Raw genomic sequence first — 11,772 nt, 5'->3', positions numbered from 1 at the left:
TCTGAACCCTAATGGAATGCAATGCAAGCAAAAAAAAAAAAAATTTTGCTCACTATAGTTTCACAATTTTAGTAATATTTTTTTCTGTTTTCTAACCTCCCAAAGCTATGTGCATTGTACTGATACGGTAACGTATTAGGACCTTCCTAAGAAGGGACATCTAGGGGCAATGATAGTCTGACACTTTGGTATATGACAGAGAAATGTCTGTGTGAGAGCAGGTATGGTTTTTAAAATTTCTGCATCAGTGTCATGTTTTCATCTGTTTTGTGGTGGCACATTGGTTCTCATCGTGCTTTTCTGGGATAATGCAGAAAAATTTAGAGTTCTTAACTTGTTTAAAATTTTCTGCAACTTGTGAAATGATTCTTCATAATCTGTTTCCAACTACCATTTCACAGCATTTAACAAACTGTAGTATTTGTGGCTGCAGCGTCTCCCAACATCTATTTGAAGACGCTCTGGCAGTCGTATGAACATCAAAGGTGCCTGCTGCTGTGGTACTATCTTGCTTGACAAGACGTCCATTTAGAATTGTACACTAATGTAGTTTAGACGGGACATGTGGAAGTCCAAATTCCTGCTCAAAGTGGGGTAAGGTAGCATGGTTTGCTCAGGACTTTGTCTCGGTAAGCTGGATACACCATCTCTCCAGGCAACCTGTTCCTGTCTTAAAATTACCCTCACAGCAGGGAAGAGCTAGTTGGAATTTATCTTCTTGCAGTTTGTGACCGTTTGCCCTTGTCCTGCTGCATGATGCTGAGCTGAGTATGCCTGCCTTCTCTGCACCTTCTTATTAGCTGGCTAGAGAGAGTAGCCGTGCCTCTCTACCCTATGCCTGCAACCACCTTCCCTTCCCCCACCATTCTCTCTGGAAGGCTGAACTCAGCTCTGTTTCTCAGACATTTTCTGCTCCACCTCCCTGTCCATTTCTCCTGCCCAGGAGGACTCACAGGACTTGCCCCAGTGTGTCAGTCTGTTTTGTACTGGGGATTTCAGCATTGCATATAGATGTGGCCTTGTGCTGAGAACAGAGGTGAAGAATCCCTTCCCTTGTACTCATAGCTGTGTACTTGTTCAGTGTGCAGTCGGCCCTCTTTGTCACAAGGGCATATCGCTGAATCCTGCTCAATTTGCTGTGCAACTGCATTCTCAGGTCCTTTCCTGTAAAGCTGCTGCCCATCTAGATGGCTCCATCCTGCCTGTTGTGTGGGGCGATTGTGTCTTGGGTGACGGACAGTGCATTTACTGTGGTTAAATTTAATGAGATCTCTGTCAGCCCACTTTGTTGAAAGACTCTCAGAATAGCATTCCTTGTTCTCTTGCCTATTGACTGCTTCCCCTTCAAATTAGTATGGTTGGAAAAAATAAAATAAATAAAGTAGTTCTCCAATTCTAGCTCCTCAAGAACACTTCTATTAACTGTTTACCCATTAGATTTTGTATCACTGATGACCACTCTCTGAGCTTGGCAGACCAGCCCATTTTCCACTCATCTTGCAGTCCAAATATTCACTCCATATTTCACTGATGTGAGTACAAAGACATTTCTGGCATGTTCCTGGCTAAACTCCTGTTGTGAAATAATCTTTCAAAGCTAATGCAGTGTTCTCTAGGTGACCCATCATCATGTGGCTCCTTTAGAGTAAACTGAGTTACTCTGGTACATAGTTACATAGTGCACAGTATAGTTACTCCCACATTTTATGAATGATGAGAACTGGGTTTCAATACAGCTTATTGAAAGCTTTCCATTTCAGATAAGTTTTCTTCACTTTTGAGAGAACAAAAGCTGTGAGAGATCATAATTTGTGCTCTAGTCAGTGTGGTTTGAATCAAGAGCTGTGCATTTGACTTCCAATTGATAAAGTCCTTGACTACAAATACCCTTCCAGAGTAAGTTTGTGTGAATAAAGGTGGAAAACTGAGTACTTAAGACTGTAGCCTTGTATTTCAGAGACACTTCTCCAATGTGACTTCATGCAATTCCCACCTTATCACTGAAATACTGGTTCTTGCATATGGAAACTCCCATTGGTGTAATTCATACTGCATACATTTTGGAACCTTGGCCTTTGTTCTATAGGAAGTGTGAAATTAGGTCTCCTTGGATAGTGGAAGGAAAAAACAACACCTTGTACTAACAATAGTAACGCTAGGCAGTTTTAGTTTTTTTTTCAAGATCATGAGCTAATTTTCATGAAAACTCAAGTTTTCATGTTGCATTTAAAAAAAAAAAAAGACATGAAGGGGAGTACTTAGGTGCATGATTATATTAACTGCAACTTTTTGAAAAAGTGAATGGCTGCTAGACATCATTTAATGGAAGAAAATGACTCTTGCGATAGAGATTAAACATCATCTTCCCATTTGCTGTATTTCTACCTGCCTATGAACTAAGCTACATTTGCACACAAAGTACAGGAAGTATGGACTATAAAATACTGATCAAGCTATTCTGAGTTACCATCAGCAATATGGTGAATACTGTCAGAGGGTCTCTTAAAGTTGTGGTGGCAAGCTCTGTCAGATAAAAAGCTGGCTTGTTCTTGCTGACAAGAGTTCATAGTGATGTGTTCCCAAACAATTTTTGTTAGCATCTGATCCTCCTTAAAGGACTAATTTGATTCTTCTGTTTCAAAGGCTAAATATTTAAAGCTACCATAAGGGAAAAAAAACATTTTGAAGCAAATGACACTGGAAAGAGACAAGAGTTTGCTCTCTTCTCATTTGAGTTAAGCAGCCATGCACTGTAACCAGTGTATGCTGTTACATGTACAAACCCCTGTGTTTCTAAAAGAGCAGCTTCACCTTAGAATCATAGAATTCTTTAGGTTGGAAGAGACCTTTAAGATCATCAAGTCCAACCATTGAGCCATTAGGGCTCTGAAGTCTTCTGCTAAAACAGATCAGAATCTGTCAGGGTTGGAAGGGACCACAAGGGTCACCCAGTTCCAACCCCTCTGCCATGAGCAGGGACACCTCCCACTAGATCAGGCTGCCCAGAGCCTCATCCAGCCTGGCCTTAAAGACCCCCAGGAATGGAGCCTCAACCACCTCCCTCCCTCACCTTCTTTTTCAACATAAAAAAATAGGTCAGAAGTCAGGTCAACCACTACTTCATTTCAGACTTGGTGGTGGATTTGAATGGGTTAAATGTTACAAGCTATGTTTTGGGGCCCAAGTATGTATGCTTAAACATGAGTACAGACAAAATTTTGTGGTGAATACTGTTAGCATGCTGTATTGCATTAAGTCAAAAACAACCCGTTCCCAAATGCCCAAATAAAAGTAAATGATTGTGCATTGCATGATGATACCATTAGGTGTGCAACTTTGGTTCATGCAAAGTCTCATTTTATAGACACACTGCAGATAGTCCATATATTCCTGAAGATTCTGTGTATGTGAGCTTTTCAGCTGTGTTCTTTCCATAACACCAAATGGATACTATGGTCCGGCATACTGGTAGCAAAAACCAAGCCCATATCATTTTGGCCATTTAGTCCATTTAACCAAGACATTTCACCAGCCAAAAAGCTGGAACCTCTCTTTGACTTCCTGTATTCTGGTAGAGGCCAGCGGCTTATCAGTTTTTCTGTCCTCAAGTCCATTATATACAAGTATCTGTTATCAAATAGTAGAGCAAATATCTCTCCAAAGCCCAGCAAGGACACATTTGAGAAGTCAGGAGGTTTGATAACCCTAGAAGGCAAGACAACATTGTTAGAAACTGTCACGGTATAGTAATGAACGTGCATTACTAAAACAAATCCTTATGTGTCCATAGAAGTAAGCGTTTGAAATAATTTTGAAAGGATTTAGAAAGAACTGGATGCAGTATTTTCAAATTAAGCAACTGAACACTTATCTACAATCAGACTTGTGGTTTCAGTTCTGGCTTTGTGCATTCAGGACAGACCCTTCTGAGCCTAAGTAAAGGTTAAGGTTTGAAAGGAATCCTGCACAGCACTGGGCAAACCCAGAAAAAGTCTTGTTTTCCAATACACACAAAAGAGCAAATGTACGTGTGTTTTACAATACATTTCCATAGGGGTTTCATGCCTCCATATCTTTAACAGGTAAAACCTCTCATTCTTTTGACCACTCTTTTAGAAGCTGGAAATAAAACACAATTATTTTCCTGTATAGAGAAGGTAAGATAAATCGTTCAAGGTTGGTCCTTAACAGAATGCTGTTTTACGGGTGCTTAGCATAAGTTAAGCATTTTCATCTTAGAAAAGTATTTCTTAGTTCCCCTAGACATTTACAATATTTTTGCCTTAATAAATAAAACTTGGAACAGAAATGAAGAAAGTAAGTTTTTTTACAACGGACTGAACATCCACAACTGACATAGCATTACATAAAGCACAGAACTGAGGCACATAAATGCACGGAGATGAAAATCTGGTTTTAGCAGTAAAAGAACATCTTTCTCTTTTGAAGGATAAGAAGGTAAACTCAGAGGTGAAATTACTCAGTTATTCTTACTGACAAGAAGCACTTCTTTTAGAGCAGATCCTTCTTAGAGAGATACTCTACAAATACCTGTGCCATTTCAATGAAGAGTCTACTAACAATTCTAAAATGCAATTTTTTTTTCTTTAGTAAGTTACCATATTTTATGCCACTATTTCTAACACATAGTTTCTTCAGTCTTTTTATGGGAACAGAATGTGACATCCTGTTTCATCCCTTACTGAAGTCTGCTAGATTTAACTATCATTCCGCAGTATTATTGATAATGACAGATCAGTAGTCCTGCAAAGAAAAAAGTCTTTTTAATTTCTTGTCCAATCAAAGTACACCAAGAAATGGCCACCTGCTGGTCTGCAGAGCAATCTCCATGGCCACATTAATTTCTAGTCATGACAGTTTGAAGTGCTGGGCTCTATACCCCCAGCCGTGAATCAGGGTTGACATATGGATGATGTCCCTAATGAGGCAGGAAAGACCTTCCTGATTGGTTTTCACCCAGGGCCTGGCCAGCCTTGGGTGGGAACCAATCAGGAGATCACCACCAGGTGCCCCTCCCTTAGGATTAACATAACATTAACAACCGGGAGCAGGGGGAGGATTACATCTGTAATGGCGGCACTGGTTTATGGCTATGCAATTACAACTGGACTGGCCACCTGGTTTCTTAGTTGGTTTGCTTCTGTCTTTACTTCATCCTACACCATGAGTGAATGTATCAATCTCTTTGTTCCGCTGGTGGTGACACGCCTCATATCCTCCATGGATAATTTAGAATTGGAGGGAAAGATCTGGCCCATGTGCTGCTTACTGATGGTACTATTCTTTCTATTGGGGTATGCAGTCAGCAAAAGATGGTTTCACATTCACAGCTACGGCACTGCAGCCTGATTTAAGTCTATACTGAAACTCCTCAGCTTATGGAATGAGAATGTGAAAGAGGACAAGCCTGTGGCCAGAAACCAAACAGCAATCAAATTATTTGTATTAACAAATGATAAATTAGAATTAAATCTAGCAGTATGTGTAAAACAAGAGCTTTACAGAATTTTTATCAAGATTCTTTTGGCCTACATCTAAAATAACTTCTTAAAACTAGTATGTTCTACCTATGTTTTTGAAGAAGACCAAATCTTAAACTGAAAGATTTACCTGAGAATATTATAGCTGGCAAAGTCCCACTGGTATAATCCTAGTGCTGAACTGCACACTATGTATTTACCATCAAAGTGCAGGCTAGGCTGTAGGGATATGCTGCGATCCTCAGAAACAGACAGTGTTTTTAAGCACTTGCAGTTTATTTCCCTTCCAATAGGCCAAATCTACAATTAAAACACAGTTTTAAGACCATGAAACTTTCATGTTATAAACCACTACACAGAGCAAGCCTCAGTCTCTCTTTAAGCATCAGATAAATGTGTGCATATTTTCTTCAGAAATATTTATCTTCTTTAGGTAGGAACACCAATTTTCTGAGCAATTTGTCTTAAGAGTATTGTTGCAGCATGTCTTGTTCCTAGGCTAAAAAGTCCTAGTGAAAATAGGTGCTTTAAATAATTGCCAAAAAAAATGAACCATCCAGTTGGACAGAAATGTAACACTGTTTCAGTTATGAAGCACTCCCATAGCCATAAACTTATTTACAGCATTCTTCAACCCAAAAATCCCCAACAGTAACAGCACTTGCAGTTAACGGCTTCACTGTCAAGTTAGCACATTATGCATGCATTGAAAGCACTTATTTTTTTCATTATCATTCATGTAGAGCCATCACTTATATCTAAACATGAAGGAAAGCATTGTAGCATTAGCTTCCAAAGAGTTGTATGTCTTGTACGCCACTTTTACACTTTAGGCAATATGGAAGAAAATAAAATCTTACATTATTTGCAAACTTCAGTGCAGCACTCAAGCATTTTATTTCTCTAGGTACCAAAATAAGTATGATACATAGTACATACCTTGATTTCATACTTATCTGCACTTAGAAGAATATAATCCCCAGGACTATGCATAAGAGATTTGACTTTGCACTTCTGCAAAACTACCTGTAATTGAAGAATGTAATGAGTTATGTTGATGCTGTTAAATAAACTTTTATTTGTATTTTTCACTTTCTTGACAACCTGCACTTGTATAAAGGCAAGACAAATACTTCTAACAGCTGAAGGGAAACCACAGTTTTCTCGTTCCTACAAGTGACAACTTACTCTATTAATAAGCAAACATATGTACTTCTCGTCTAGAAACACCCCCCTCACATTCCAAGTTCTGAAATAATTGAAAGAAAAATATCTTGACTTCAGAATGCTTTTTATGCTCAGATTTTGGTTATAAAGATCATTAGTTCTTCTACATAACTTTTAAAGTAGCTTTCCTTCAGAACCAGTTTTTATCCAGCCTTTGATTCAAACAGTGATTCCTAATATTATTCCAGCTGCTTTGGAATAGAAATATCTTCGATAGTCCAAAAAGCTGAAGTATATATTCTTTAAGTATTTTTTTTCTGCTGAAATGTTATTCTGCATTATTTCCTGATGTTCTTCTGATTCTACGCCTACGTGAAGGGTTAGGATTAGGAAACAGAAATTTAGAACGTTACAAATTTATTGAAAGTGTTTTGCAAGATTAATTAAAAATGAGTGTTCCCACCTTAGTGACCCATTCGGTGTGTCCAGTAAGGGTGTTCAGGCACGTTCCTGTTGATAAGGCCCATACTTTCACAGTGAAGTCTGCAGAGCCACTGACCAGAATGTCAAGTTCATCGTTGTAGTCCACACTAAAAACTACAAGCAAAGAGGGTACTAAATAAGGAATACCGGTCTCTATGCACATATTTTTCTATAAGTGAGACACTAACTAGTAGCATCTGTATTGATTCAGTGGCCTCTAAATTCGTATGCTATTACATCTTTAACTGTTGTTCTTGAAATGTATAAGTGAATTGTTGCTCTGGATTCCTAAAATAACACTGCAGAATTACTGGCATTTGTCCAAATTAAAAGCATCAGTGGTTCCTTTATGGTTGGATTTTGCAAAAAGTGTAATTTAAGCTAGTCCTATTTTAAGAGTTGTATTAAGTCAGTTCCAGCAGGATTGGTACATTTTGATATATGTCACTACTCACAGGGGAACAGACCTACAGCTGAGTTTAAGAGATTTTGCAGTAGAGAAGTCAATTATGATGAAAATGCAAATACAGATTCCCAGGTCCTATTGTGCTCTTTTCTGTAAGCCCATCTCCAGTCTGGGGATGTAAAAAACTGCTACTGCCATGCTCTCTGGGGTTTGCATCTTTTTGGTAGACCCAAAAGTACTGAGTAAGCACAGCATTTAATATTCCCATGCAACTGCAAAACACCACATGGGTAAGCTCTGGCATTATTCAAGATCTGGATCTGCTCTGGCCAATTCCTTTCCCTCCCAAATGGTGACCTAGGAGAGAGCCTAGGGAAAAAAAAACAAACAAACAATTTTGCAAAGAGCTAACTTAAAATATAATTTGATGATAATGTATGTTATTTGACTGGTGAAATTACAGATTGAAAAGTTCAACATACCTGCACCAGTATGTCCTCTAAAATGCTGTGTCTTTGCCCCAGAGCTCCATTCCCAACAGGCTACTGTGTTATCAAAAGATCCTGTTACAAGCTTTTGTTCGTCAAACTTCACTGCAGCACAAGTGTGTGTCTGGATACCATATATGCACTGACCTGTGCTTACGTCCCACAGTTTTGCAGACAAGTCATCTGATCCTAGAATATAAAAGAACAGGATAATTGGAGGCAGAGAAAATAGTATTTCCAGTCATATACTTGTCTTCCACAAGATGCTCCACAGTCTCTCTGGGCAATCTGTGCTCAATCAATCTCACAGTAAAAAAAGTGTTTTAGAGCAAACCTCCTGTGTGTGTTTGTGTCCACCACCTCTTGACCTGTCACTGGGCACCACTGACAAGAGCCTGGCTATATCATCTTTGCACCCCCACTTCAAGTATTTACATACATTGATAAGATCCTCCCTGAACCCTCTCTTCCTTACAATAAAAAGTCCCAGCTCTCTTAGCCTTTCTTCATATGAGAGATACTCCAGTCCCTCCATCATTTTCATGGTCCTTTGTTGAACTCTCCTGTGTGTTCCTGTCTTTTTTGTAGTGAGGAGCCCAGAACTGGACACATTACTCCCAAGTGCAGCCTCGCCCGTGCTGAGTGGAGGGGAAGGAGCACCTCCTTCAACATACTGGAAACACTCCTAAAGCAGCCCAGGATACTGTTAGCCTTCCTTGCAGCAAGGGCATGTTGGTGGCTCATATTCAACTTGGTGTCCACCAGGACCCCCAAGTCCTTTTCTGCCAGTCTGCTTTTCAGCAGGGTGACTCTCCAGCCATGGAGTTGTTCCTCCTCAGGTGCAGGGCTTTGCATTTCCCCTTGTTGAACTTTTTCTCATTAAATAGTACTTCCTAGCTGCTTGAATGACAAAAAAACCCGTTAGTTTTAAGCCTCAACATGACAGCAAAGCCGCTTGTTTTCATATTAATTAAGTTACCAGATGTCTGGCCTTCCAGTTTCCTTGTACTGTTTTAGCACTTTCCATAGATTCCAACACTGCCTATGACTGACAGTATCTACTGAAACAAATGCATAGAAGTTTTACATAATACTTCACTCCCAGGTTCTCAGTGCCACTCATTATATTGCAACCTTTAGTCTCTTTCAGGTGGGAAAGGAGTCCACTAAATCTCAAAAGACAGCAGAGGAATACCAGGCCCATAGCCTGCCAGTTTCCCTACTTCCTTCAGTTTCTTTTTTTTAAAACTTGTAACGGCAAGTCCAGACTGCTGCCTTTGGAGAGCAGAATAAACCCCCTGACACTTATACCTGTTGTTTCTCCTGCTGATTTCAGCACAAAAATGTGCCACTTTCTGAAAAGTTTTGACAATGTTGTTTCTTGTGTATTTACATTCCCTACTGAGTAGTGAAGTGAAAAAACTGCCTAGGGTCCAATTGTTGGCTTCTAGTAACCACCTTAATGTACCAACAAATGGGGGTATTCCCAACTTATTCTATAGCACTGTCATCTCAAGTGACTGGGAAATCCTTGGAATATGCTCTGACAGCGGTTCATTGTAACTTGCTGTTCTTTCACACCTACGGTTTCATTTGTTCTAGCTGTACTTTTAAGTTCAAACTGAAATCTTGAAGTCTGCAGTCTTCAGGGAGGAAGCTGAAATTATCATGACAATGTACAAGTACCAAGGTTAAATCTAGTTTACAGGTCTTCACACAAGCACTTACGTTAAGAACTGGGAGGGCTTACAGACTGTATCAGAGAAACTGTTTCAAGGAAGAAGACAGACATATCCTGCCACACCTTGGGAGATGCAGTGATCACAGAGCCCAAACAAGGTCCCTTTAACTGAAAGTTATCATGTTAAGAGGATAACTCATGTATCTGCACTTCTCAAATGGGCTTACAAATCTGAAGTATGGTACCTGCTGTTCCCGTTTTTTTAACCAACAAAGAAACTGGTCTCCTTGTTTTCCTACTAAAGTGACTAATCAATTTATTAGCATGCCACGTGTTTCAGAAATTCAAAGAAAAACTAATTTTGAATAATCTTCAACTCTGTTAGCATTATGAAAATAATCTGTCTAGTAAAGGAAAAGCAAATTGTCATTAATCACGTTGGGGGGGGAGGGTGGAAGAAACAAAGAATTTTAAGACTCCAAGTTTTCTGTCCTTCCTACCTGTACATAGGAGTCCATCTTTATAGTAAAGTGCATATACTCTGGCACTGTGTCCAATTAAAGAGGATGTCTCAAAGGCTTCATGGTCCTTCAGTTGCTTCATCCTTAAAATAGCCTTTAGGTAAACCTTCTTCCAATACAGAGGATCCTGAACAGAATCATCTATTTGCCAACCTAAATTCTTACATGCAGTCTGCCACACCTCTGTACAGGCACTTATAACCTTATTCCACTGCTTAGAGACGAGGCAACATGTGAGTAAGGTCTGAGGATCAAGCCATTTTAACAGATAAAAACTGAGTTCCAATGGAAGAAGTTTGAGGAAGTCCCTCTTGAGGAGAATCTCTAGATTATTGGAGAGGTGCCTGAGCTGGACTGCTCCACTCAAGCTAATCAGGTGATCCAGAGTTTCATTTTTCTGCAAGTCCGTCAGAGAAAGAAATGTAATAGAAATGTTATCAAGCCATGCTTCAAAGTCCTTTTTCTCCATAAGGTTATGGAAAAATTTACCTGTGATACATCAAAATATTGTATTAGTTCCGTTCAGAAAAACAAGGTAAGCATCACATCTTTATTACTGGCACATCAGTATTCCAAATGGCACGTTAACACATAGACTGAAGTGACATTTTAAACTAATCATGAGGTTAGGACTAAGTATTTGCATGCACTTTGAACTATCCTTTGTTCCGCATCAGACGTAGAAGTGAATTGCATGGAGCTAGTGAGTATTAGCATTCATTAGGAAAGACGTTAACATTCATGTTCTAGGTTAACGCTTCCAAATTCTGAATCCAATAAGGTCAGGGTTAAAGTTTTAAACCTCTTATAGCAAATAAACGCTGTCCTACAGTTTACTCATGGATTATACTGATAAAGGGAAGAAACCAAAGCATCTAAGCAGAGTGATAAGATAATTAATGACAGAACTTATTCATACCTTTGTCATAAACTATTTTAAAACAAAGCGGACAACTGTAGTTTTTTAAAAGAAGATACAGAGAAATGTCTAAACTGTGTTGAAGACTGTTAGCCTTCTTTCTATTTGGCTTGTGTATATACTGTAGATTGTGCTGGTCTAGCATCAGTTTTGACATGTTTGCTCTGCTTTGACTTAAACTTTTTTTTTTTTTTTAAAATTCCTCTTATTTCCAATGAAAAGAATTAACTAAAATTCAAGGTTTGAAATACTACCTCCAGAACTAAGCAGCCTATATTCATTTATACTATCCTGCAGCATCTCAAGTTCCTACAATAATCTTGGACATCTGATTAACAAGATAAACATTGGGCAAACAGTTAAAAAGCCATAATTATTTATTTTCTATGAACAACCTAATTCCATTCATTAAACAGCTGCTGAGTTTAATCCATAGAAGCTCCCAAACCCAAAGAATTGAGGAATCTTGAGTGGGAGTCGGTAACGTGTTTATTTCTATGCAGACATTTTACCTTCATAGAATAAGAAATTAGAGTACACCTCTTAACATGGTACAGTAGTACAGAAAAGTACAGTCTTCACTATGGAAGACTGCACATGGCATGC

General features: G+C 39.0%; 1 protein-coding gene across 1 annotated transcript; it reads right to left on the bottom strand.

Annotated features, from left to right (window-relative positions):
* Positions 1 to 3,083: 3,083 nt before the first annotated feature.
* On the bottom strand, positions 3,084 to 10,732 carry FBXW2 (F-box and WD repeat domain containing 2). The gene is made up of 6 exons (XM_008939330.1): positions 10,227 to 10,732; positions 8,040 to 8,234; positions 7,132 to 7,265; positions 6,441 to 6,527; positions 5,632 to 5,801; positions 3,084 to 3,705 (listed from the first exon to the last, which is right to left on the bottom strand). The coding sequence occupies exons 1-6, from the start codon at positions 10,714 to 10,716 to the stop codon at positions 3,417 to 3,419; spliced, it is 1,365 nt and encodes a 454-aa protein (XP_008937578.1). The 5' UTR covers positions 10,717 to 10,732; the 3' UTR covers positions 3,084 to 3,416.
* Between the last annotated feature and the right edge of the window lie 1,040 nt (positions 10,733 to 11,772).

The sequence above is a fragment of the Merops nubicus genome, unplaced genomic scaffold, assembly GCF_000691845.1.
Source record: "Merops nubicus isolate BGI_N331 unplaced genomic scaffold, ASM69184v1 scaffold30554, whole genome shotgun sequence".
Lineage (NCBI taxonomy): Eukaryota > Metazoa > Chordata > Aves > Coraciiformes > Meropidae > Merops > Merops nubicus.
Note: the sequence above shows the minus strand (reverse complement) of the source record. Positions and strands in the feature narration are given on the sequence as shown.

Coding starts and splice junctions, on each gene's coding strand:
- FBXW2 (XM_008939330.1), bottom strand. CDS start 10,716: ATGGAGAAAAAGGACTTTGAAGCATGGCTTGATAACATTTCTATTACA. Junction 6,528..7,131: donor ACACCGAATGGGTCACTAAG/GTGGGAACACTC, acceptor CTTCAATTACAG/GTAGTTTTGCAGAAGTGCAA. Junction 3,706..5,631: donor GCCAGCTATAATATTCTCAG/GTAAATCTTTCA, acceptor CTTGCCTTCTAG/GGTTATCAAACCTCCTGACT.